We start from the raw sequence: 27,864 nt of genomic DNA, 5'->3' as shown, positions 1-27,864 counted from the left end.
CACTGTCACTGATTATGACCCTGACAGCATCACACAGCACTACCCTAGTGCAGGAGAACTGGAATCATGCCCCTTCTTCAGGTCTTGATAAAGTTAACCATTGTACCTTGATAAAGGTTGAGTTAGGACGTAAGACTATGGGCAGACTGTCTCAAAGACTGGCTCACACTGGCATTGCTCATACTGCTTAGCCAAAAGAGACGTGCTACAAATCACAATGAATATCATTTAGTTTTTCCATCTGTTATGCTGTATTTTAAGACTAAACTTTTTTACTACCAGCTCAAAAGAAACAAATCAAAAGTTCTAAAGATGGGCACTACCAGCTGGCTACTTCGACCACTCAACAAACATTAAATTTTGTTCCTTCCTCCCTCCCCAGCCCCCAAACAAAAACAACAACAAAAAACCAACAAACACAACAACAACAAAGTAGCTGTTCAGGTTAAACATTTAATTTGTTCAAGATAGTGCAATAGTTTTGTTGTTTGTTTTTTTTCTGTAGAAAATGGTTTTCCACATCCAGATACCAAGAAAAGGGAGTAACATTACCTGAGCATCCTTTCTGCTCTGCTTCTTAGAATAGAACTGTTTTTGCATTAGCACACCTTAGTAAAAAAAGAGTTGACTGTCGCCTGTATCACATCCTTTCCATGCAATTTCATCTTTGAAAGCAAAGATATGATTGGAAGCACAGGAGAAGATTTCAAGCAAGCAGTCATTACAATTCAAAATAAAACTTCCAAGAAGAGCAATGTTCTAATTGACACTGTACTTAACGTATACATTTTAAATCCAGAAACTCTGTATAGCAGTGAAGTATGCATAAGAAACACAACATCATTATCCCATAGGGCACAGATAAGGAACTAGCTCCAACAAATTCAAAATAAAGTCTTTCAATAGAGCTCCTCCTCAGATGAGTTAGGCCTGCATAACACGTGCACACAAACCAAATACCTGCAGCACCTTATTGCAGTTCAAGGGACAAAATGATAACAGAAAGAGACCACATAGCCATAACTAATCACACACTTCCTGTGAACAGAAACCCCTTCAAGTCAGATCTCACTGTCAAGGCACAGAAGTCATGCCATCAAAAAGCACCCAGAAGCACTCTTATGCACCTTAACATTTGAAGTACATAGTGCAGTCCTGTGCCAGTATGTGTTCAACAGAGAACAGCCAATTCAAAGGAACACTGAATTCACAGCGTGATACTGTGTCAAACAATGTACAACAGTCACATTATTTTTAAGTAGCTACTCTTCTTAAAATGTCCAATGTCTGAGATTCGAGGCCCTTGTAAAGACCAGCCTGGGTGCAAACACGTTCACGAGGAAGATTCCTATAATCTTTGCTCCTTGAGATTCTCACAAGCTCGCTCCCATTTCCACCTACAGATTTTCTCAAATGGGAGATATTCCAGGGACACCAGAGAGGAAAATCAAGTATTCAGACATGAAACTGCACAAACAAGCACGCAGAAGCAGGCAGAAGGAAGGGAGTGAGATCAAAGCCAGGCACTCCCTTCACTTCTGTGGGAAAAAAAGATAAGAAAGGAAGCTCTTCGTTGCTCCTCTCTTGTATTTCTAATGTTTCCAGCTGTAAAAGATTAGAGTTGCCAAGAGTTTTCAGCACTAGCTAAAACCAATGCATTCTAAAGCAGCTGACTTTTATACGTACTTCTTATAGATGGAACAAGAGTGTTCATCAAGCTCTCAGGGCACCATACAAGACCACTGGGGCTAGTGGGGTACTTTGGGGTGGCTCAGTTTATTCTTTTGTTTTTTACACTGTGGCACACAAGATAAATTACTCTATTTGTCAATGAAATGGAACATAAGCAAGGTCACGGTGTAGCATTTTTTATATCTGGCCTGTCAGAGACCACTATAGGAGATACTCAAAACGGCTACGTACTACACTTGCGAATGGACTCTTCATGTCTGCCCTTACAAAGAGTAGAAATACTGACATGAGAGGCAACAGAGCTAAGGAAATGTGGGCTTCCTGCGAGTCATCTCTTGATTCCTAGGTGCTCAAAAATAAGCCCTTCCATTGTGAGAGGTACAGCTGCTTACCTACATGGCTTCTCTGCCATCTTCCCTTCAGCAAAGGTACTTGCGGTCCCTAAGTTTTCTGCAGATAGGCAGCTGAATTGCAGAGTCATCACCACAGCTAATTTCAAACCAATGTTCTATAAGTCAGCATGGCAGAAGTCACATAGACATGTGCACACGTGAGTTTTCTGCCAACCTCTTGTAGCCTGCCATTTTAGCTTAATAATGGAAACAAATACACTCAGTGCCCCTAAAATAAAATCACCCTCTTCTAGTAACAATAGCTTTCAGAATTTGTATTTAAATGGGTTCAGCAACTTGTTTTTAGCTTGAAAAAAAATACTGATGCCCATAAAAATAATATTCTCCTGCTCATCTTTTAAGCATCATGCACCACCGGCTTAGGAGACTTTCCACAGTGGAACTGGATCTTCAAAAAGCTGGTAATGCTTGAGCCAGTGCTCAGGTAGCCCAAATATCTCTTTATTTCCCAAATAAAAAGACAGAGCTTCAGAGGACTTCTCATGAAGCATGATTATACACAGTCTCCCTTTGTCCAATCTGCATTGTCAGACTTCTTTAAAACTCACATTCTCCCCTTTCTGTGCGTTCTAAAATATGTTAACATGCCACATTAGTCACAAGCTGCAAGCAATGCACATTTCCCTAATATGTTCTCTTATCAATGAACAAGGGGGTAAATAAATAAATAAATAAATAAAATAAAACAAGGAAAAAGCATAATTAAAGTGACAGGTGGATTTTGAAAACCGCTTCAGGCTACAGCTAATAATAGAATACCCTATTTCAAATTAAAAGTTTGGACGCAGAGTCTGGCATGCTTAAATGCTAAAGAAACACTAATGATCCTCCATGAGCTGGTCAGGGAGAATGGAAATGCCAGAATACGGGAGCAGCATGAGAAGCTTCTCATACAGCAATTGGCCTGAATCCAATTCCCTGGAAAGACCTTTTCCTCCAACAAAGGGGAGCTGCGCTCCATGCTGTCAACATGCATATGCAGCAAGCAAGGGCAAGCTTTGCTGTAGCAAGCCCATCCTCAGTGTTGCTCGGAAGAGGCGCTGGCTGGCACAGGGTGATACCAGCCTGCAAAGGGAGAATGATGGGCTCCATCTCACCAGCCCTCTATGTCATTCCAACAGCCAGAAAATTTCAGGCTGTTTCCAAACTGAGCACGTAAGTGGTTAAGTTTTTCATCTTCCTCAGTAACAGTAGCAACCTCACCCTCTCTCATACATTCCTTAACTGAACTCCAATGTCAGAGCAACAGCTTAAGAAGTGTCTGACTCACTACTGACAGAGGGCTTTGACAGCTTGGGTGGTTTTTTATCTGCTGGCCCACAGACAGCATAAAGGAATGGGGGAGGGCGGGCTATTTTCTAATAATAAAGAAAGATGTTTATATGCTTCTTGAGTAGCTACGTGTGGATACTCTTTGAGAACTTCACTTTCTCCTTACAGCTGAAAGCTACCAAACAGCTACCATCAGTCCTCAAATTCTTTAAAACACGCAGAAGATGGAGCAACCCGCTCAAATTCATCTCTGTGACTTGCAGAAGGACGCTGCACCCATATTCCTCCCATAGGTAGGTAGCTTAGAGGAAGGACCCACTTCTGCACACACGGTGCCCAGCACAGGAATTAGGGCCCTAATTAATCCTACATTCATAACGTGTTATTACTTCTACAGAGTACAATCTGCTGAATATTGACAGAGTGCAGCAGCCATCGCCTAGGCACTGCAGCATAGCTGAACACAGCATCCAGGGAGCATTGTATGAAAAGGAAGGAATTTAACTATTCTATGGAACAGAAAGTAAAACCACTGCCACTTACTGAAATTAAGCGTATCCAATACTCTTTTGTTCACTTCCCACTACCTACAGCTGCAAGCAGGAGGTCAGCTATGCCAGGAGAGCTCACACGTACTCCACTTTAAAACTGCTGAAGATCCTCCATATGATGCCTTAGGCAACTACTGCTGAATAAGGACAAGTCAAGACATAAAATGCTTTGTAACACAAAAATATTCAAAACTGAAATACACGAACTTGCAACACTATTTTCCAATCCAAAGAGATGAAACAATTATGTATTTAATTAGAAAAATTGGGACATTGGTTTCACCCTGTTTCTGTGCAGGCCAAAACTCATTTCCTGCTGTGGTTTCAGAAGCAGCTCTGGATAACTACATATGCAAAGACAGTTAGGAAAGCAGGATAATTTCTACACCACTCCATGTTGTGGTTCTGAACAAATGAACCAGCAAACAAAAATTATATACATAGAAAAAAGGGGAACTAATTTTTAAAGACAGTCCAGGTTATACACTCAAACAGTGAATATTCCTGTGATGAATCCTTAAATACTTCAGATATAGCTAATGGAGAAATAATCGCTCATTGGGCTTGTTTAGCTTGGAAAAGAGAAGGCTCCGGGGAGACCACATTGTGGCCTTCCAGTACTTGAAAGGAGCATATAAGCAGGAGAGGCAACAGCTGTTTACGAGGATACATAGTGATAGGACAAGGGGGGATGGTTTTAAACTAAGACAGGGGAGATTCAGGCTAGATATTAGGAGGAAGTTTTTCACACAGAGGGTGGTGACGCACTGGAACAGGTTGCCCAAGGAGGTTGTGGATGCCCCATCCCTGGAGGCATTCAAGGCCAGGCTGGATGGGGCTCTGAGAAGCCTGATCTGGTGGTTGGCGACCCTGCACATAGCAGGGGGTTAAAACTTGATGATCATTGTGGTCCTTTTCAACCCAGGCTATTCTATGATTCTGTGATTGAGTTTCCAGTCAACAAGGAAGATTCAATCTATACAGAGGAACCAGTGAGGGTAAATTAAAGGTGCAGTTTACAATTACTCATCCTTTGGTAAGCACAGCATGACAGCCTGTGCTACATACACGTTCAGCCTGGCAATCTGGCTCAGGTGACAGAGTTGTTTTTGAACACTAGGCCAAAGTTTTACATCAAAACAATTCCACAGCAGCCAAGGCAATGGCTTTTTTTCTTTTTTCCCCCCCATAAAAAAAAAAAGTATTCTGCCCTTCTTATACTGCTTATTACATCAGCTTTGGCTCACAGATTGCTCCATCCTACCACACAAGAAATCCATCATGCACCTTGGTGCTCCACTCCCAGCCTCCCTGGAACAGGAAAAAGCCCAAGCACTGCTTAGTCGTGGGCTGGTGCTCTTCCACCTTTTGATAATTATAACCCTTTGATTGGAGCCCTAAAGCAACTTCAGTCATTTGATGCTTTCCCACAGTATCTTCCTCCCTTCCCCCTCAAAACACGCCCCAAGGACAGACAAGTTTCCACAGTTCACTGGGACATAAAGAGACGCTCAGTTAACTGCCACAAAAAAGCTATCAGAATAAAACACTGGCAGTCCTAGCAATGGGTGTATGTGAGTGAAGTGCCTAGGCACATACAGTAATCCATGCTGCTTACAAGTGCTCTGAGACTAGCAACCCTGCTTAGTGCATCCACCTGCTCTGCATCCAGGTATGTTTTACAGACAGGGCTACCCTGTATACAGAAGAACTGTCCAACTGAACACCAAACTCATTTCTGCACTACAAGACTACCATCCAACTTGCAGAAGTTTACTATTCACAAGTTTGTTCTGGCAGAGTAAAGAGCTCCACATTCTGGAAAGTGGAACTACAGGTAGTGAATAGAGACGCTCTTACAATTAAACTAGATGAATGAGGGTAACAACCTCTCAGTCAGATCTCACCAAGAAGTATTCATGTGACAACAGGTAAGTCATAATGTGACTGTTTCCATCTCTAATGTGAATGAACTGCTTAGTTAGGCCTTAGTTCTGATGCTTTGCTCATTATCCTTTGATCACTTGAGATTGCACTTCAGAATCAAATCAATGTACATATTTACATGGGAAACAAGAAAAATAAAATACTACCAGTAAGTGCTGCACTAAAGCTAACCTGTTTTAAAATCTACCTTGAAGTTACTCAACTGTCCTCAACCTTTCAGTCTCAAAGTTACATTAACAGGCTTCTCCCTGTTTAATTGCAACTATTTTTTCTTGAGATGCGTGTTTAATACTTGTAGTTAAATGGATCATTAGGACTGGAAATGCTCATCTCTTAGGAGATGAATAGGTTAGGGTAACTTTCTGTTTGCTGCCATTAGCCTGCTGATAGTTTTCTTAAGACACAATTAACACAGCAGCAGCCAAGACTGGCTTACACTGCTAGAAAGACACTACGTACTATCCAATTCTTCTTCTTTCAACTACATGAGTCTTTGCAGGTCTGTTTATACACTGGATGTTACGAAGATGCACGTCAAAAATGAGTCTTCACAAAAAGTAAATGAGTGGTGTGACACATGCGCTCCCATTGGGGTGATACAGCCACTCTGACTGGTGAAACAACTGGATCTGTGTGGACACCTTCAAAACTCTCAGTCCCTGGCATGCAGGCTAACTTCCACGGTAAGCCTCATCTAGAACTAGAGCTGCACCCGGTAAGGTCAAACTTCTGACATTTGACCCAATAGCCTTAAGAAACACTCAGAACTCAAGTCTTCCACACTGCTAGTCAAGGCTTCATTAACGCACAGATGGCTTCCCTCCTCTTGCCTTGTCTCTGTACTTTGTCTTTGGGGGCAAGAAATCCCCCACCAAACTTTTAATGCAACTTTCTTGACATGAATTTTGCAACTGACCACTTGCAAACCAGAAAAGCAGAAGCCCAGATGACTGCTAAAAGAAAGAATCACACAAACTGGAGTCACCATGAAAGACAAGCCATGGTTGGAAGACAGTCAGACACATTCTAGCTTCATTGCTTTTATGCCTAACACTGCAGCTGTGAAAATCAGAAGGGAAAAAAAAAAGGTGCTTTTTCAAGGCACAGAAAGCCAGTCTGCATTTCAGAAGTACATCTCTGTTCAGCACTGTGGAAATAATTGCAAGTATAGTTCAGGTTCTGACTTCTTATAAAGGTTGAAAAAAAGTAGAAAGGATGAGAAAATGGTGATAGTCTGGAATAAAAGCATATCCTGTAACATGGCAGTGAACAGGTCACTTTGAGACTAACGTTGAAGGACCACTACATTCTAACACTAACTGTTTGTACCATAGCTGAAGTACTAAGATTAAACAAGTGTTAAACTGGGCTCAGCAAGTGGAAAATTGCTTCTATTAAAAAATTTGCCTCATAACATTCCTCTCAGAGGCAAGGAGTGCAAAAAATCAGCTCATAAGTGTCCATTACTTTGTTTTTACTACAACCTGTAACTCAGACATTTGGATCTGGTATTTGCTGTTCCATGAAATGCCAGCAGCAGTTTATCTTACTGAACATCTGTCAGCCCAGACCACTTCACCCATCAGTGGTAAGATTAGAGCAAGTTGGCAACTGCACAAGCATCCCTGAAGATGCAACTGCACAAGCATCACCTGCCCAGACCCTCTGCAAAAGAAGTTACCAAAAACATTGAACAAATTCTCTAGAAGCAATTGGGCAGATGATGCCTTCCAAGACAGATGTAGAGACATCCTCATTTAATTGCAGAAATACCAGCAGCTGTTGAGTGATCATGTTATCTCTCCCTCTGATCTGTTCCCACTGTTATTGCAGATTCTCCAATACTGGTGCTGCTTTAAACTTTATTCAAACAAGTTTTCCTAAAATATACAATTCCAGTACCTACTTGTACTGCAGCCTCTAGAGCGAGACAAGCAAACATAAAGCACAGCTACCGTCAACCTCATTGTTCCGACAATCCCTGACTTCAGATGTTCCCTCTTCCTCTACACCTACAGCGTGAACATTCCTTTGAGTCTTTGAAGCCAAACAAAGAAGAGAAAGATAGAAGAGGAAAAGCTGGGTCAGGGACCTAGGGGCACAAGTAGAAAGCAGGGTACTGAAAAAGGACTTTTTTTTTTTTTTTTTAAATCAAATTAGCACTTTTTACTGACCATAACCCTACTGCCAGAAGCAAGCCAGCAGAGTTTATGCAAGCAGACAGCAACCCACATAACTGGCCTAGAAGTATTCAGTAGGAAAAGAAACAACATGGAAAAACATGGAGAAGGCGGGCAGTCTACCATAGACTTCTCTATTAATTCCACCACCTCTACCTTACCTTTACCTCTCCAGGCCCACTCAGCTTCCCATTTTCTCCTGGCCCTCATAAGCCAACAGTTTGTTCAAGGGCAGCAGATATTCTTCCACTGCTTACCACAGAGATGTACAGAAGCAAGCTCTCGAGGATCGAGGAGTATTTTCTCTCCCCTATTGAAAGATATGCTTGCAGACACTGCAGTGGAGAAATAGGTGGAAGAAGAGTGGGAAAATCTCCATCTTCTCCCAGCCCTATCAGCAACTGCAGCGTTTTCACTTTCTAGGACGAGGGCTCCCAAAAGAGTTCCCAAACGCTCCATTCTCTTAAGCACTTAAATTTCAGAGCAGCTCTCAAGGCAGATAGGCCCTTGTGGTATGCATTCTAAGTGGGTAAATCACCCCACAGCCACAGGCAGTAAAAGCAGGGATGTAGCCAGCAGGTGGAGGTGTGGGCAAGACTCAACAAGGAGCAGCAGGTTAGCTGGGATTCATATCATTGCTACTAAACTGTGAAAAACAAGCACCATAAGAAATACAAGACCAAGTGCCATAAGATTCTGAATTTTGAGAATTCCACAACTCATGGCGCCCATAATTCTGGCAATAGAAGGCAATCCTCTGTTACAATCACTGTAGCTCTCTATCATCTTTATCACAATGCCAAATCAAATCAATCCGTGAGAAGATGTAATTATAAGAAAAGCATTTTGGGATGCCAAAATACCTCTTTGCTCCCACAGAAAGAACTGCCTGTAATAACAGTACTATCAAGTATTCTATTCAGGTATGGATTCAAAATAAAAAAATAAAGGAATCTCTGCTCATTATAATTGTGGTTTCATCTGCCTGAAACCAAGACAACTACACAGAGAAAATAAATAAACTTGCACTCCACAGCTGCAGTGTCATTAGTAAGCACAGAGAAGGAACTGACACCCAGTCATGGAAATACTTAGACTCCATTTAGCCCTCTTGAGAACTAACACTGGTATTTTACTGTTTTCATAAGTGAACTGTCAAAACAACCTCAACTTAATAAAAAAAAAAAAGAAATCCGTAACATTCTGGTTAAGAAACTGTTGTCTAATTTGTGCATCTCTAAAGAAGTCTAAAGGAATTGCTAACGTGTAAAATTGCTAAATGAAGACGAGGCATTGATCACAAACTACACCAAGCAGGGTAAGAGGGAAGCATTTTTTAACCATACCCATGACATGGATCTGATCTCAGCAAAACATTCATTAAAAATCAAGAGCTGTCTCCAGAGCAAATGTTCTTGACTTAAAAATAGGACATGCTAAGTCTATGCATCGTTGTCACTTCTGTTAAACAAAACACTCCAAAGCAGATAGGGAGGACACGTCATGTTTTTTATCCTCATGCACTTTCACACAAGGCATAAAATAGTTTGGTATTAGCAAATACATGCTGTACTCCAAATCACTGTTGCTCAGTCATCCTGGAGCAGTGCAGTAAGTTAAGCCATCAAGAGCTCACTAAATGGTGGCACTCTGAGGATTATGCCAGTGGAACGATTTTCCACACAGATATCACAGGACATCCCTGTCACTGCCTTATCCACAGTAGCACACCAGGATTCACCTCAGAGTAATGGAAGCTGACTTCTTTCCTGTGGTTTGTGCATAATTCTGCATATGGGAAGAATGCAACAGAGAGAAGTCAGCTAAGCCCATGTTCTGTTCTTGCACCAGACAGAGGGTAGTGGTGAACCAGAGAAGATGGAGAGAGGACATCTCATCTAGGAAAAACAGTGCTTGTAAGAGCAAGCTGTGCTACATGGAAGCAAAGTATGAATGTCCCTTGAGCTCCACAGCTGGACAACACAGGAGGAACATGCAGAGCATTTTCTACAGTTTTCTATATACTTCATTCTTGCACTTTTGCACAGATAAGGCTTTACTTGGAAACCATACACAGTGTTTGGAACCACTCTTCTAGCCTACATAAAGATCTGCCTCCTTTTAAGAAGGGAATGAAGTTCATATAGAAGTAGCTAAAGCCCCTAAGCATCAACCCAGCACTTCAGAGAAGCCCAGACATTCACCAGCAGCTTTCTCCTTCAGACTAGTGATGTCATGCTCTCCTAGCAGGATGCCCGACAACCTCAGATTTGACAGACTGACTGCTTTCTTTTCAGAGAAGAGGTGATAAAGACCCAAGGAACACAGTTCAAGAAAACATTTCAACCTAACAGGATCAACACCAGGCCTTTTGTACTCTGAGGATTTATGCTAAGGCAGTACAATTAAGAAGGTTTGCCTCTTGGGACACTTCAAGGATTAATTACTCCAACAGAACTCTTGAGAGAACACAAGAAAGAGCATGTGAGATAAAGAGGCCTCTAAATGGTCCTCCCCACCTCAGCTTCAGTAGTCCTGTCCAATTCATGTTAGCCTCCAGTCCTCACTGACTCTATCCTGAGAAGTTATGTACCTACCGCCTTTTACCACAAAAGTCACACTGCATGAGTACATCAAGTATTTGACACAAACCTTTCTGGTCCCTTCCAAGCCATTCTATGATTCTATAATTTTTGTCTAACCAATCAATTAAACCATTATTGGTTGGAATAACAGACAGTTTTCCAGCGCAAATATTTATCCAGTCAAAAGTAGTAGGTCATTATCAGATTTGACAAGAGAGACAAGAAACCTGTCTTCTGTAGGGGAAAACTCCTTAATCCAGTGGCATCAAAACAAGCACTTGTGCACACACAGGAGCAACTTCTTGTTGCAGAAATTTGGTTAGTAAGAGATTTGGAGAGATTTCCATAGTCTGCAGCAAGTCGTTCCTTCAAGGGGTGGTGTAGCAGTGTACCCTGCACTGTGATGACTGCTATGCCTCCTCCCAGATACCAGTTCTGAGCAGCAGGCAAGCCGGGGACTTGCAGTTGATGCATTTTGGCTCTAGTCCACCAATGTCAACAGATGTCAGCAGCAGTTCCAACATGTTCCAGAGCCGGCACTCCTGTTCCCCAGGGGCCAGAGACAACAGTTAACTCCCTGGGCAAGTCCCCAGACTGTTAACGATAGAGCATCACCTGAGGATTTTTTAAAATGGATTTTCTAAACTACTTCAGATCTAGGGAGTGGAGAAATCTGCTGCGACCATTCCACCAAGGACAACAGACCCCAAGGAGAAGGGAGCAAAGACTGTGGGGCCATAGTGACATTCCATGGATTCTTCCAACTGTCAGCTCCCCAGAATGCACTCTGGCACATATCCTTGCCTTCCTCTGCTTGCTACACTCAAGATGAGAGCTAAAATTGAAGTCATTACATAAATGCTTTAAGTGGAAATCCAACAGGAACTTAAAAGAAACAAACAGGAAGATGTGTTCAGAGATCAAATGAAAGGGAAGGCAAAGGACTGTTAAGGTATTTTTCTTTTATGGAGGTAGTCCTAGAAGTCTCCACAGAAGGCAACCCGAAACAAGGCAGCCCTCAGATTACGAAGTGCAGGATGGACCTTACTTCCTCATTTAAGTTTATTTGTTGATCAGAATTACTCCAAGACCCCATAGAAAATCTTCTGTGTATGAGTTTGCTCTTGATAAACAAATAGCAGTTGGATACCTACAAACAAGTCAATTCCTTGTCCATTCAGCTCAGGGTTCAAACTAGGACTGCAGCAATAGCTTCAGTAAGAGTTGAGATGTTCCTGGCAGCCAGCGAGCAACTTCCCACCAGCTCTTTCCCACACTAGCTTTTGCACTCAAATAAGACTCAGTTTTCAATATTAAGAGGAGGAATTCAACCACAATCCAAACTCAGTAATTTTTGTTAATTTTCTTGTAAAGAAGACTAAGCAGTTTTGCCTCAGTACACCTGAAACTGGAATACACAGTTTCACAAAAAGTCTAAATAAGCTTGGTCACCTACCAGCAGCACAGCAAAGCCAAGAAGCCTAAAGAATTTATTCACTGTATTCTTTTCTGACATAAAGTGCAATACATGCTTCAGGTATTATCTTTCAAAACAAAGCAACCAACTGCAAAAGTTCAAGGCATCCTTTGTGTTTAAAGTACATGGGCTGCTCTGAAAGCAATGCCTCCCATTTTACTGTGTTGGCCTACAGTGTAAGAGGCGGATGCTGGTGGTATGGCAGTAGAGACTGAATCTTTCCACCAATATTCCATTATATTTTGTTGCCACGTGACAGACAGCAGCAGAGGGGCAGTCTGGCAGAATGGTTACTGATATGGAAGTTTGTGTGTAAAGGAAACATGTGTCACTGAATTGCTCCATGTAGGAAAAATTGGCACCTACTGACATTCATCACTGCTTGCTGAACATTTCTGGTGACAACACAGTGGATGTACACACAGTGAGACAGTGGGTGGTGCATTTCAACAGTAGAGACAGCGGGTCACCTCCACTAGTGCAGATGTTCACGAGCAAGACATGCAGGCTCCTGTTCACCACTGGTAAAAATGTACAGCTCATGGTGGTGACTGTGATGAAAAGTGTGTTTTGTAGCTGAGAATTAGCTCTATCAAATAGTGTTATTGTGCTCTTTGTACCTCATAGTTTCCAGGAGGCATTACTTTTGGAGCAACCTACGTAAGCGTATCAGATTGTTATATATCTAAAGCAGAACAAATCTTTTGTATAACACAGAAGTTAATTTACATACCCACTTCAAAGAAGATATCATTCAAGTGCTAAAATAAGTTAGAATCTTGAGCAGCTAACATCATATATTTTCCAAGTACTGTTAAATTAAATCTATGAAATATTAGTCAGTACATTTTTCCTGAAGTCTGCAGACTTCTGCTGTAAGGTAACAAGTGACCTACAGCAGAATCACTGCCTTGATACTTATCTCTCCACTGTGACCATTACTTGACCCTGATGATAATCAGCGTAGGGACAGATGATAAAATGCATTTACAATCCATTTAAGTTTCATCCCAGAGTCCAGGCAAGACCATCCCAAGGAAGCACAGGTCTTTTGTCTGTGTCTTTTTGTAATTCAGGAAAGAAGTGAGAGAGAGCCTAATTCCTTACAGGTGTAAAAGGTATATTTAACCCCATAAAATAATTTGAAAGAAACATATAACTGAGTTGCTCCATTAAAAAAAAAAAACTATATGAAATGCAAACAGCTTATTTGCAAAGGAGAAAGCAGACTCTGTGATCTAAGAGATCCTTCCCAATTCTATCTTCCAGAAAGTAATCCTATTAAGACAGTGCGATACAAGGATGTTCATTAGGCATTCACTGTGCCATCACTTGCATTTGTGATGTCCAACACACAGGAATGAAGTGTGTGATCCCCTTGTTAGCATCACACTTGGAACTGTTCTCCATCCAGAAGACATGCCACTCAGTGCACAGGCCAAGCATTTAGACCCTTGCCATTATGCCTCTTTAAACTAAAGCTCTCTTTGTGCTAGATTTGTTCCACCATGCAGAACCATATTTCACTGAAATAATTAAGCTATCAACAGTATAATAATTAAAGACCTGTAGTACACGTTATTTTTTTTCTAGGTTCAGATCTATTCAGATCTACTAGATCAATATTACTGATTAATATCACGTGGATTAAAAAGATACAAGATGCCTTCCAGGCCTGTGATCTGTGTGATGCCTCAAAATAGTTTAAGATACCACGTTGAACTGGTTTCCTAGAAAAGATACCATGCTCCCTAGGGGGAAAAAAAAGGGGTAACAGCTCTGGTACTCAAATGTGAGCCTCAGAATTAAACACTTATCACTTCAAAGACCATTTGATTTGTTTCAGTGCGCACCTCTGCCCAAATGGTTCCTCGTTCCAAGATCTTTAACCTGCTAAATTTGTTCTACCTTTGAAATGCAGTCATACTGCCACTGTATGGACTGCATCCAATTAAAATTTTCGTCCTCCCCTTCTCCAAAGTTATTAACTTCTGGAAATCTTGACTTGGATAATTCCACATGTCACAGTGCTTTATGACAGGCAGCCAAAAGCTGCAGTGACACAGACGGATGGCCATGTATAACCTACTCAATTTGTGCTGTCAAAGAGAAGTTTCTGGATCTGGATGGAGGGAAAGAAAATGAAAAGAGAAGGGAAAAAATGAGAACTAGGACTTACACTACAGGCAAGACACAAGGCTGCTGCAAGAATGGATTGATACCGCTGCTGCTTTATCACCTGTGGTGACAAGAGACAAGGTGACCATAACTCAGACTGAAGTAGGCTAGAGATGGGACAGCATGTTTTGTCACAGGCATTTTCTGCACTCTTAGAGAGCTGCTTCAGTTTACAGATTACACGTGGTAGGATGCACTACAAAAATGCACTACAAAACTTGTTGTATCTGGAGCCAAGTACTGTGCTTTTTGAAGTGGACGGACATATCCTAATCAAGCAGGAATTCAGACTCTGCAAGGTACGGACCACTAGAGAATTAGTTAACTCATATGAGAACCCCAACTATCATAAACACTTGTGAAATTAAGTTCTGTTTCAAGTAGAACACCTTTTAATGTAGTTTCAACACCTACTTAGAAGCATTCACTATGCCTTTTAACAGGAGGCAGATGCACCACGAAATACATATTTTCCTCATTTAAACAGGGCTATTTTTGTTTCAGGCATCTGGTTCTGTAGCACAGTTCAGATCAGCTAATGCGAAGCCCTGAGAATAACGGGAGACACCATTTCACCCTGCTGGAGTACAGGGACACAACTGTGTCCCATGTCCTGCAACAAAGCTCAATGTGGCCAGCTCCCACCTACCTGGGGATAAAGCATCCATGTTGTAGCTTAATTGTGCTGCAAGCACAGGCACATCCACGGTAGACTCAAGTCCAAAAGGAACACAGATTGAGTTTGTGTGACAAACCTGAGCAGGAGAAAAGAGTAGGTCAACAATTCCCCTCCCTCCTCTTCAGCTGTTTGTTCAGTGCATGAGCTGTAGAAGTTTACAACTGTTTTTGTTGTGCTTATTTTAATCCACATTTTTTCCCCTATCGCTTCACTCACTCATCATCCTGGATAATCAAGCACTGACTACATAAAGTGATTTGCCTAAAGGCAGAAGAGTCTTTGTAGCAATAACGGTTGGAAGATACTGTTTATAAGAAGCATAATTACGAGAGGTGATGTAAGCAATCAATTATTTCTTTGCTTTGTCATAAAGCAATCACACCCACACCTCCAGCAAAGAGACTGGTTCAATCCTGAATGAAGAGGGAAAGGACACGACTTGATACGGAATAGCTGATGGAAGATGAAGATTTGTGTTGTAAAGCTTCTAAATTAGCAGCCACAAATGTTGCTACTACTTAAAGAATGAACCACGACATTCAGGCTGTTCAAAGCTCAATTGGTCTGAAAAATAATTTTCCTGGACTCCTTGAGATGTAGTGTCAATTTTGCATTTTAAAAGAATGAAGGTAGCTGAATGATGGTACATTTCCTACTAGATTAGGGTCTTCAGAACCTAACATTAGAGCTTAAGCAGCACTTTTAGAGACAAAGGGCTCCGGCCTCACTGCCAGCAGGTGGCTGGCACCTTAGCAGGTACTTAATTTCACCCTCTCTGAGAGCAGCAGCATGCATTTTACAAGAGTTGTTTTACAGCTTCAAGCATGTTAGGAGCCACTTTGGGCTTCCTATTTTCCACTCTTGGGACTCTTCAAATAACTCTCCATAGCTGCTACACGACTTCTGCTATGCCAGCATTGCTGCGTTCTTTGCAGGTCTCTGATGATAGCAACCTTTGCACTGCTCTGGCTGCTGAGCAGGGTCTCTGTCCACAAGAGTCTTCCATGGTTCATGCTGTGGAGACCTGGCACCAGTAATAATAGTCCAAAAGAAATAACTTGGAATTTAAGCAATGTGATGAACCTCTAAACACTTTACTCCGATGCATCTAAACTGTCATACTCATTTTCCTAAAGGAAGGAATCCTTCGTTACACTTGTTACTGGCAGCTTTATCTTCAACGGAGAAGTCTCCCTCCCTTTCTCTCAGTCTCTTTCCACTTGTGATCCCTTTGGAAATGAGTTCACACACAGTTACTATTTGTGAAGCCTTTGTCCAAGTCAGAGGAAGTCTGAATTCAAAGAGCCAGTCAGCAAGTTTGTGGCTGTGGTGTTTCATTCCTTACAAACACCTCTGTGTAAGAAACGAGTCATAAATCTCAAACATTACCTCACAGTAGCCTGAGGAATAAGTAGTACTCGATCACACCATCACATCCACACAACTAAACGGCAACCTCAGTTGCATGCTGAGCGCGCACTGTTTTGGAAATGCTGGTGTGCCCTTATAGAGGGGAAAAAAAAGAAAGTATTTGTCCCTTATACTCAGCATTCTTCCCAACCCAGAGCAAACCAGACCACCAGCAACTCTGGCAACTGCCTCAGCTGCACAGAGCCACTGACTGCGAGGAACAGGCTGGAGAAGGCAATATATGCCATGCAGAAGGTTGGTAGCCCATTTGTATACAGTCCCAAACAGCTGGGAGAGAAACAGCTGCAGCAGAGCCCACCAGGTCACAACATGTCTGTACAGATGTAGCTACACAGGAACTGACACCCTGGACAGCATCTCATTGTTCTGCATAAGCAGTACTGCTCTTGGAAGACCATCAATACTCAGTCTGCAGCTTGATTCAGTATTGAAGAAAATATTTTGGGAATTGTCAAGGCAGCTAATTTGTTCAAAGGCAAGGTTAAGTGTCTAGAGTCCATCTAGCAAAAACCCATTCTTTCTGGAAAGCCTGACAAGAGGCAGAGTGCACACCTTTCCTGCAACCCTTTCTTAACATTGACACTTCACCACCAGCTTTACCACTGCAGCCAAAAGACGTGCGTGGCAGGAAGGGAAAGGGAGTGCCAGGGAGTTCTCACTGTTGTGATCTACCTCTGCAGCCTAAATACGGGCCGCCTTCTTGTTTTCTCCCGTCTAGCACCAAACAGCTTAAAGTCAAGCATGTACAGACTGGCAGACTCTGACACTACACCAGAGACAAGCTGCTGCTGTGAGTGTATCCCAGCAACTCCACCAAGAAGATGGCCAAATAGAGTGCTCTCCCAGAGAAAGCCCAGGGGAAGGGACATCAGTCCATGCAGGAATGAGTTAAATGGCTCCCTTCCCTCCCATTCCCACCAATACCTTTTATTTTTAAACTAATGGCCGCAATGATTGGCCCTGCCAATGTGAAACCCCTCACCCAGCTGAGGGCTTTAAGCCATTCTTGTCCTTGCAGCACCCACATTTTAGGAAGTAGAAAAGAATCCTACACAGTGACAATCTCCAGTCTGGCACAGCTCTGTGCTCTGAAATAAAGTGGGGTTGAGGGGCTCTAGCAGGCAGCCTTCCCAGTTGTCATTTCTTCTAGAATTTTTAAGCAGAGAATTCCACATGTGTAAGCTGACCTGGAATGGAAAGGGTGTAAATTGGAACATAATTCCCTGTTACTTCCAGACTGAGATCATAGCCTACACTAAGCACTGGTAGCCATACCTGACTATAGACTACTCTAATAAAGCAATTGATTATCCAATACACTCAACAACAGCTTATATTAGAAGGAACTTCTAGCACACAAAACCTAAGGGCTTGTTTGATTTGTACATCCACATCTCTACATTAAAAAAAGTACTGAACAACACTAAAAAAAATACTTAGCAACAAACCCACAGGTCAGCAAAATCTCTCTTCATTGTTTATTAATGTTGCATAAAATCCATATGTCCTCCATGCTCTTATTCCATCAGCATTCTGCCATCTATAGCAAATGCTGTACTCATGACTACACAGTACCACTGGGCATAGCACTGTACTTGAAAATCTAAATGGTTTCTGGGGACAAATCTATTTGCTTTTATAATATTTAAAGTCGTACAAGTTTGGTAGGTGCACATAAGGTAGATCCTACAGCTGGAAGCCTAGGCTGTCATCACTTACGTGCCGACATACAAGTTGCAAATCATTGCAGAACGAACGGCGATGATGAAAGCTGCTCTGTGCAGCATTATTTGGCAATTCTTAACCAATAATGAGTTTAGCCCAAAACATGAAGCATCTGGAGAAACTATTTTTAGAATCAAGATGCCTAGTAAAGATTGACACTGAAGTCGGTTCAAGCCCTGTGACTAAAGCACTGCATTTTCAATGCACTAATTTGAGACTGCATTCTCATCACATAAACCAAAATGAATGGGCTACAAAACTTCCCTTTTTTAAATGGCAGCAGCTCCGGGAGCTAACAGCCAGCCTAATGTCCACCTGAAGCATTTGTCCTTAGTATGCTTTGCCAGCAGGGGCTGGTGCCAAATGAATCCTGTCGAGGAGACCCTGGTCCCACTAAAGTTTACTGTCATGGTAACTCTTCACCATTCAGATTGGTCTCTAGCCATAGAAACTGCAATCACCCTTATCTATGGCTGGTATTTGGAACATGCATCTGCGGCCACCACCAAAAATCATGTGGAACAGTTCCTTCTAAACAGCAATCCACAAGCTTCATTGCCCAATTCGGCATCTAATTTTAAAAATTAAACCTGTTAAAACAAAGATTCACTTGAAAAAGCTCACAAACAAACTTATCTCCTTAATCCCCAACCTCATCTGCTAAACTTTGTCACCAAGCCAAGACACGCTCACAAGCATATAGCTGATGTGACTCGCAAGTACTTGAGAGACCATGAATACATGTCCAGCTTTGAGTAACGGGAATCTTTCAGTAAAGCGCCCATTTACCAACAAACCTTATACATGGCATAATACAGCAGAAAATATTATTGAAACAGCAAACAGTGGGTAGGTGCTACATTAACTCAGTCCCACAAACAGACACCCAGGACTCTGGTAGACTTGCAGCGTGCTGCCCTGCAAGTACCGTACCCTCTGCTTTCTTATTGCTGTTCATCCCAGCAATGGAGCATATTGCTCCCTAGAAACACAGCTCCAGATCAGAATAGAGGCAAAATACCAACACCCGTTAGCTCTTTCAGGATTAGTAATTTTATGGCTATTTCTGACATTCTTGAAGATTTGAAGTTATTTCAGAACTGAAGTGCCATCACAGCAAGGAAGCCGTGGTAGATCCTTCCCAGAAGGTGCGATTCCCACCATGCCTCCCAATTTGCAGACAAAGTTACCAACTCTGCATAGGCGTTGAGGTTTCAGCATGAGAGCTAGATCCGTAAGCCTAGAAGTAAATCGGGCAGATTCCAGCAATGCATCTTCCGTTAAGTTGCTATCGCCTTGATTTGCTATACTCATCATGCATCTTCAGCTTTATTTTGACAGCATATTAACTGCTTGACCCTTTCACAGTGCCGTCAGTGCTGACACCAGTCAGTTCCAGTGTGACAGCAAAGAGCAGAAGACCTACACATTTTGCCCTCAGTCTTCAAAGCTATAAACATTGTCACCTGTTGTGTCAAACCATTTCTGCCGCCATATGAAAGACATGGTAGAAAAGGAACTTTCAAGCAATCATATATTATTTCCATCTTATTGGGGAGCCCTCCTATTTTAGTTGGAGGTAACACCAACAGCGAGGAAAAGACTCAAAGGCGTATTGTTCAGGCATTTGTACACAACAAACCAGTTATTTTAATGCTGTAAGGAGCAGCAATAGCTCCCCTGGACCTTGGCTTAGTCCAGCATGACATCCTTGTGAAGAACTACACCCACGTGTTAAAAGCACATGGCCCAAACAGGCTTCGTGTTTCGAGCAACGTGAGTCAAACCAGAGGCAAGAGATGTACAAGCCAGCTATTGACCACATCACCACACGCAGACACTAATTCACCAGCTGCAAACAGATGTAAGTACTTCTGACCTCAAAGAATTCCTCACGGCCTACAGGTTGCACGGCTGCAAAGGCACCTCACCCCAAGATGACAAATAACAGCTGCTCATTTCTAAACCTGTTTCCATTTATATCTTTCCTTCCCCTTGGTTCTCAGATGCAAATAGCTAAGAAGATTTCACTTGTCACATGCACAATTTGATGAGGGCAAATGCTTCTGACAAATTTGCTGATAAACTGGTTTTGAGATGCAAGGGAGCTTCTTTGTATGACGTACACCCCGGATATCGAGGCCCGGTCGCTTTGGCCCTCACCTCCTCACCTCAGGGCTGCCAGGCTCACCTCAAGCCCAAAGGTGAGATGCTGGCTCCAGGGATGTGAGCTGCAAAGCACACACTGAGCTCCCACAAATCTCCCTGCAGAAGTCATATTAATGAAGGTGAATGAGACCCTACAGACGGGAAAGGCACGAGTGAGCCTCAGCTCAGACTGAACGTTCTGAGCCTTTATAATAGGGGAGAGAGGGCGGGGGGAAATAGGATGCCTTGGGGAGTAGAGCTACATTTCCAACGAAGCTTTGACAAAGCTCCTTTACTTACAACTGTTATTATGCCCCTGAATAATCTTGAAAGCCCTCCCGTGCATACACTCCATATAGAAGAAAATTCGAAGACGGCGTTGACGTTCACGACTTCGATACAGTAAGTACGGCCATATCGGCGCTCGCACTTCTCCCTCTCACGACCTTCCTTCTTTCCGTCTGCCCACCGAAGCCCACCGGCAGCGCCCACCGCCGCTGCGGGCGGGGGCAGTGCAGTGCAGGGCAGGACGCGGAGCGCCGTCGGCCGCCCCCTCGCGACCCCTTCCTCCCCTCCTCCCCCCGCTGCCGCAGCCGCCCCCGGGGCGCCCCTCTGCGGGACGGGGCCCCGCGCCGGGGACGCCGCCCGGAGGCGGCGGCGGGAGGTCCCGGTGCCCGCGGCGGGCGGGGGCTCTGCGGCAGCCGCGCCGGGCAGCCCGCGCCGCCTCCCCGCACCTGGCAGCCGTAGAGCTGCCCCAGCTGCTCCACGATCCACTCCTCCAGCACCAGCCGCTTCCGCAGCTCCTTCCGATCGTATTTCACCGTCACTTTGCCCTGCTGGTGGCGTCGCTGCTGGACCTGCACCGCCGCCGCCGACACCGCGTCCTCCCGCCCCGAGCCTCCGCCGCGGGGGCTCTGGAAGAAGACGCGGCCCCCTCCGCCGCCGCCACCCGCCGCCGCCGCCGCCTCGCTGCCTCCGGTCGCCACCGACATGCTCCGCTCCGAGCCGAAAGGCGCCCGCCGCTACCGCCGATCCGCCGGTGCCGCGTCTGGCTGGCTCCCCCGCACCTGCCGTTTAAAGGCTGGCATGGCACGGAGGCTCGGCCGGCCCCGCCGCGGGGAGGGATGTGCCGGCGCGGGGCGGGGATAGCGGCTCCGCGAAGGGGCGGCACGGGCGGGGTGGGAGCGGCGCGGCCCGCCTTTCCCCCCCTTCCCGGCTGCTGGGTTGCCTGCTGCTGGCCCCGGGCCTGGGGCCGTGGGTTTTAGGGCGTTTTGTGCCGAGAAAACGCTCGTGCTGCCCCGCCGTGCGCACTGCGGTTGTCGGTGTCGCCTATCTGCACGCCTGTCTGCACGAGGTGGTCTTCTGCTCTTCGGGGCAAGGGGGCTGGGGGGCGTTCGGGGTTGGGGGGGGGGGGGGGGGGTGGTTAGTGATTTCAGGGCAGTGAATCCGAATAGAAAGCAAACATTGCAAGCTCTCAGCAGTTCCTGTAACAATTAGCCATCGGAAGATGGCTGTCGTTCTAAAAGCCACCATTTAGCATCGGTGTGAGGGCACCATTTAGCAGCAGCGTTTTATTTAACGTGGCACCGATTCTCTCAGGAGGCACCGAGTGAAGCCACGATGGCCCATCACACTCTGCAAGACACCCGTGAGTGTATTTTGCAAGTTGGCAAGTAAGCAGCTGACCTAAGGCAGGCTCTGCTTAGGGGCCCCAGGCTGGACCCGACAGCAAACAGCTGCAACAAGGGACAGGAGCCAGCTCCCCGCCCGTGCAGACACGGGACTGAAAGCATGCAGTGCCCCACGAGTCTACATGGCCGTGGGGAGCATGTCCAGCACTCACAGAGCACACCCCTGTGAGGGTGTGAAGGCAGCACAGGGCAGAAAGTCATCAGCTGTAACCTGCAGGCACGTCACATAGTCATAGAATCACAGAGTGACAGAATGGCCTGGGCTGGAATGAAGCTTAAAGCTCACGCACTTCCATCCCCCCTGCCATAGGCAGGGCTGCCACCTACCAGATCGGGCTGCCCAGGGCCCCGTCCAACCTGACCCTGATCGCCTCCAGGGATGGGGCACACACAGCTTCTCTGGGCAACCCGTGCCAGAGCCTCACCACCCTCTGAGTAAAGAATTTCCACCTAACATCTAACCTAAATCTCCCCTCTTTTAGTTTAAAGCCATTCCCCCCTGTCCTATCACTATCACTATCACTATCACGCCATGTAAAAAGTCAGTCCTCCTCCTGCTTGTATGCTTCCCTCAAGTACAAGAAGGCCACAATGAGGTCTTCCCAGAGCCTTTTCTTCTCCAAGCTGAATCAGGTCAGCTCCCTCAGCCTTTTTTTCATAGGAGAGGATCTCCAGCCCTCTGATCACCTCAGTGGCCCTCCTCTGGACCTGCTCCAACAGCAACGTGACTTTCTTGTTCTGGAGGACCTGGGCCTGAGCGCAGTACTCCAGATGGGACCTTGAGCACTGCGTCCAGCCCTGGGGCCCCAAGCCCATCCCAGGCAAATGCATATTGCTGCATGGCAGGCTGTGTGGCAGCGGCAGCCTTTCAGCCTCTGCTCCTCTCTTTATTTGAGACCACCACTGAGCTGGCAGCATGAGGCATCCCAGCCTCATCAGGGTACTTATGTGGAACCCAGCTTGCGCTGCTAAAGAGATCATAATCTAATATGGGCAGGAGATAAAATCTCATTATTGGTCTTAAATGCTGTGATTCCTTTTGAATTATCATCCAAAATAAAGCCAGTTCTTCAAAGCAAAGCACGCAAAGTTAAGCTCTTTGTGTGTATTTAGAGACCACGTGATTTTCAGAGATGGGCAACCACAGCTGGGCATCAGAGGAGGCCCTGCTGGGAGCTCAGGCTGCGGGCAGAGCTGAGAGAGCCCCATCCCACAGCTCAGAGCTGGTGCCAGTAGCTCTGGCCGCTAGGCCTAGCCGTGGCACAAGCAGTCCCAGACAGCAGCTGCAGCCGCACAGGACTGCCCAGCTTATAAATCTGGGCTTGGGTAAATACAGTAAGAAAACACCATTTTCTATAGTTTGTTCTTAGAGAAACCAAAAAGATGCAGAGGAGCTTTTGAAAGGGGGGCAGTGGGTGCCTCCCAGCTTTTTTGTTTGTTTGTTTGGAGTGGCCTGTAATTTGGGGCTTCGGCTCTGCGTGTCATCCTGGAAGTCTGACCCTGAGGTTCTCAACCACGAAACTTGACACTTTCCCATTTAGAGCAGAAACACTTCCATCCTTATAGACTGATTTGGTTTCCAGTTGCTGGAATTCACTACAGTTCAAAGGTCTGAGAAAAAATAGATTTCACGTGAAAGAAGGTAAAATGAGACACTTTAAAGACACCAAGGATCATACTTGATTTTCTGTGAGGTATAAAGCAAGAGGAGCCAACGTGTTGCCATAATAGAATCTTTTCTGGAGCCAAAAGCACTGTGTGTGTTCCACACTGGACCTGTAGCTCCAGATATTAGACCTGGATGGAAAATACTGAGATTTGGGTTACCTGGTGTAAGCAGTATCAAGTGTTCAGCCAGTAGCGTTGTTAATATCAAGCAAGTAGCGTTGTTAATATCAAGATGGCTGGCATGCTCTTATTGACTGTCAGTGTGAGAATCCAGAGAGCCTTAGTGGAAGGACTCTTTCAATGCTATTATTAATAAGATATTGTGATCTCTGCAGATGTTTGAAAGCTGGCATCCATTCTTCAAACAGTGCTTCCACAGCGCACTTGAAGTAGAAAACGAGATGCTGGGGATGGGAAAGCAAGTCCTTAGAGTTTATCGTCTTGAAATTACAGTTCTGACATAATGCATAGTGCTTTGTAAATGTGGGTAGATGAGAAGCGGGTAGAACTGCCAGCATTGTCACAAGGCGGCTTTATGTACCACTGGTTTTTCATTCAGTTCATAAAGAAAGTGCATTCCTCAGGAAACCAGGGCAAAAAGCGCTGCCAAGAATGTTTCCTGAAACAATCTTGCTTCATTTGAAAGAAAGATCTGGTTGTTTAAAAGTCAGAGTTGAGCAAAAACGTTTAGATCTGCTAACATCCTGGGAATGAGCAATGCAACCCTGAGTGGGCACAACCTTTGCTTTACTCCTGAGTTTCTGGAGGCATTATGAGAGCACTTCTTGGAGTGAGAAGCTATGGAAGTCTCCTACCAAATACTTCTCAGTACCCTGATGGGACTGTACGTGGATGGACCCATAAGAAAGATATGTGTCAATGTGGCAGAGGAAGAAAGAATCCTTTCCAACCCTTTAGCCTCTGTTTCAGACCTACCTTGAGAAATGAATTCAGGACATGAGAGATCAGGATTTACAAGTGAGCACCTTCCAGCAGCTAGATCAGCATCCTGGTACTGCATTCCATTTGAAGCTAGTAGTTGATCAGTAAAACTGAAGGGAAGCTAAAACACGGTGCCACTGACATATTGTGCTTTCTCCACGTGATCACGTGCACGTCTCTCACACAAGAGCATTACATTGGGTGAAATGAAGAGTGAGAGGCTTGCGGTCAGTAGGGAGCAGTCCGCATGAATTAGGAAACACCGGGGGCAGAGGAACGCCTGCATCACCTGCACTTCCATGTTTCCTTCCTGGAGAGTGGATGTGGGAATCTCTGTGAACATAAGCAAAATGGAGTTGCATCTGCTTCCTATGCACTTGATACATGGCCCTTCCCTGCGTGTAGTCAAAGAAAATATTCAGGATTAGCCAGACTAATTCTTCAGGAGACTCATGCTGGGCTCCGTTAGCTGGCTGTTCACTACAGGAACTCAGATGGAGAGCAGGTGTACTGTTATCCCAAACAAGGACATTTCTGTCAGTGCTGGACATCAGCGTCTCTGTTGACCTTTTTTCTGTGGCTAACACGTTCTTCCCTGGGGAAATTTTTTAGGAAACAGAGTTTTGGCTTATTATCTTCAGTGACCGTTAGTCTAAATCCATATTTGTTTCCATGCTGTCAAATACTACTCTGGACAAAACCAAGACCCTGTCTTTCTTGTGCCACTCTCTACAAGTTATCCTTATAATGAAATTCCATTCCATTTAATAGTTGTTATTTTTCCAAATCGCTCGCCTCTTATAGGATTCACATGTATGCAGTTTCGGTGGTTTCTGCTTTACATGATGATGTGCTTGGGAAGAAATCAAAACTGAGCGTGAGACTCTCAGGCTGACCATTAGTTGGAGATTTTCAGCAACACAAAACTCTTTTAGCTGCAATATACACATCAGCTGGTGATCTTATTTCCTTCTTGATATGCACATTAGCTTGTGTATGTTCTTAGAATACTGGAATTGTTTTATGCTTGTACTCTTTGGCTTGCTAAAAAAAATATTTGAGTTAGGAGTCGCTGAGGAATCTCCTGAGTAAGTAATGATTGACTCCACTGTTTTTGTAATGCCAGACTGTCATTGTCTATGGGCTACCCTGCTATGTAAGAGCTCCGCATCCCATTCTTGTTGGTGAGCTCTGACACTTCGCTCTAGGCACACTAGCACTGTCCCAGGGCTTCTCTTTTACATAATTATTGTAAATTTCCATCAGACAGATAGTCAGCCCTGTCCACACTCGCTACCTCTGAGAAGTATAGAGACACTGGACAAAGTTATTTAATGTTACTCCCATGCGAGAAAAACGTTTCACCAATGATGAGCAGTGACATCCCATTCATCTCAGAGGAGCTTTCACTCCTCAGATCTGGTACAGGGTCACACACACATCCCCTTTCCCAGATCTTCCCCATCAATAAGCAGAAGTGGTTTGGGAATGCTGCATTGCTCACAAACAATTGCAGAACTGAGCTTTGATGTTAGCACAGCGGTAGCCCGTGTGTGTCAGTCAGCTTATAACTGCCATTTCTGTGTCTCCCGCTTGAGTTTAGCTTAGGGCTATGTGCTGTTAATGGGTTCTGTGTCTCTAAGTGATTTTTTTTTTTTTTTTAAACTTTCCATGTCCTAATTAATGCCCCTCCCTCTGATTGGCAACTTCCTTGTCTCCCCAGACTCACTATGATGTTGTTTTCACGTTCAGCCACCATTCATCCGGTTGTGATGTTAAATACTCCAAAGATACTGTGTTTAACTGTGTTAAACCGTCCCTCCCAGCACTGCAGACCTTTCATTCTTGCAGCCATACTTTCAGTGCTCACTAAAAAGAAAAAATAAAACCACCTGCATTTTTAGTTTATTTAGTATATTTGTCTTTACTAAAAACTCCTCAATCTGTTTCTTACAAATGCCATCACAAAGGGCTGTGTTTTCTTCTTCACCCTTCCTTTTAAAGTCAAGTTCACTGGCTCACTGCTAAAGCCTCAACTGTAATACCTGTGGGTCAAAGCAGTAATTTTAATACTCACTGTTGACAAACTAATGACACAAGCATTTTTTACACTGGAGTGTTTGTTCTAGTCCCCCTGGGTCATGTTTGTAGCTGATACTCTGAAAATGAAACTCAAGAAGACCACTGCGTTTGTTTCAAGGGGAGAATGTTGGGTACTCATGAGTTACTACATGCAGGTACGAAGGTAAATGCTACGTGAGGATGGAGAGGGGGACACCTATCTGTACCTATATGCACGTTGTTTCCTAGAAAGTAGGTGGGCACAGTAACAACCTCTTTCCATTTAAGAGGAGAGAGCTGAGCAGGGTGCGTGAGAGGAGCCTCCTTTCTTCCCAGCACCAGCAGTGCCCATCTGAGCAGGTTGCGTGGGCCCACACACCATCCAGCTCCTGCTGCCCAAACCGCTCTTGCTGTGGCTGTAGGGAGAGAGGATACCCTTTATGGCAGGAGGTCTCCAGTTAGCAGAACTGGCTGTCTGCCTTTGGTTCTCAAGAAGCAACCAGGAATTCAGAGCACTCCTGAATATCAAGCACAACAACTCTGAGCATCTGTGTGTGCTGTTTCATCATGTATGGGTATGCAGGCTGTGCTGTCATGGTCAGTAAAAAGAACTATTTCATGCTGAGGATGAGTGGCAACTAAACAAGAAGTAGGCAACCTCTGTTTACTTTCACTTGCCCTCAATAACATCTGTGATTCCTGGTACAAATAATCTATGATTGTTCATCTGAGTGCTACCACTCAAGCTGTCACTTTCATTTAGAAAGATGTGGACAGCTTTCCTCCTTCCTGGAAAGGATTAGTAGGAAGGTAGGGAATCAATAAAGTAAAGGATTTGAGAAACAAACAAACAACAAAGAGAAAACAGCAGTAAAACAAACCACGAAGTAAAACTGAACAGTTAACATCCCATAGCATCTAGTAATATTGATTATTGTTTTGCCCTCGAGTCCCACTCTGCCTGCATGGAAGTATTAACCCTTTGGTAAAACAAGTGACACAGATCAAATGTTTGTATCAGTCCATGAAAGGAAACAAACAAAAACAATGAGAGAAAGTATAGGTTAGAGAGTGAGACACAATGTCTAGGTGAATGATATTCTGGATCAGTAGTCTCACGGACTGACACATCACTGTACTCCCACCTGTTCTGCTCACGCTGAAGAAAAATTGAAGAATGACAATAGGTTACTCCACATGGCTTGGCCAGCCTGTAGAAGAGTG

At 44.3% G+C, this 27,864-nt stretch overlaps 1 protein-coding gene across 3 annotated transcripts in view; it reads right to left on the bottom strand.

Annotated features, from left to right (window-relative positions):
* Window positions 1-21,398, bottom strand: part of PPP1R14C (protein phosphatase 1 regulatory inhibitor subunit 14C) — a 51,626-nt gene extending 30,228 nt beyond the window's left edge. For all 3 annotated transcript variants that reach the window (XM_015284272.4, XM_015284271.4, XM_025149191.3), the window contains exon 1: window positions 21,013-21,398. In XM_015284272.4, coding sequence (XP_015139758.1) covers window positions 21,013-21,270 — 258 coding nt within the window. In that variant the 5' untranslated portion in view covers window positions 21,271-21,398. The remainder of the gene's footprint in view (window positions 1-21,012) is intronic.
* Window positions 21,399-27,864: the final 6,466 nt, after the last annotated feature.

The sequence above is a fragment of the Gallus gallus genome, chromosome 3 (genome assembly GCF_016699485.2).
Source record: "Gallus gallus isolate bGalGal1 chromosome 3, bGalGal1.mat.broiler.GRCg7b, whole genome shotgun sequence".
Taxonomy (NCBI): domain Eukaryota; kingdom Metazoa; phylum Chordata; class Aves; order Galliformes; family Phasianidae; genus Gallus; species Gallus gallus.
This window is presented reverse-complemented; position numbering and strand designations above follow the sequence as displayed.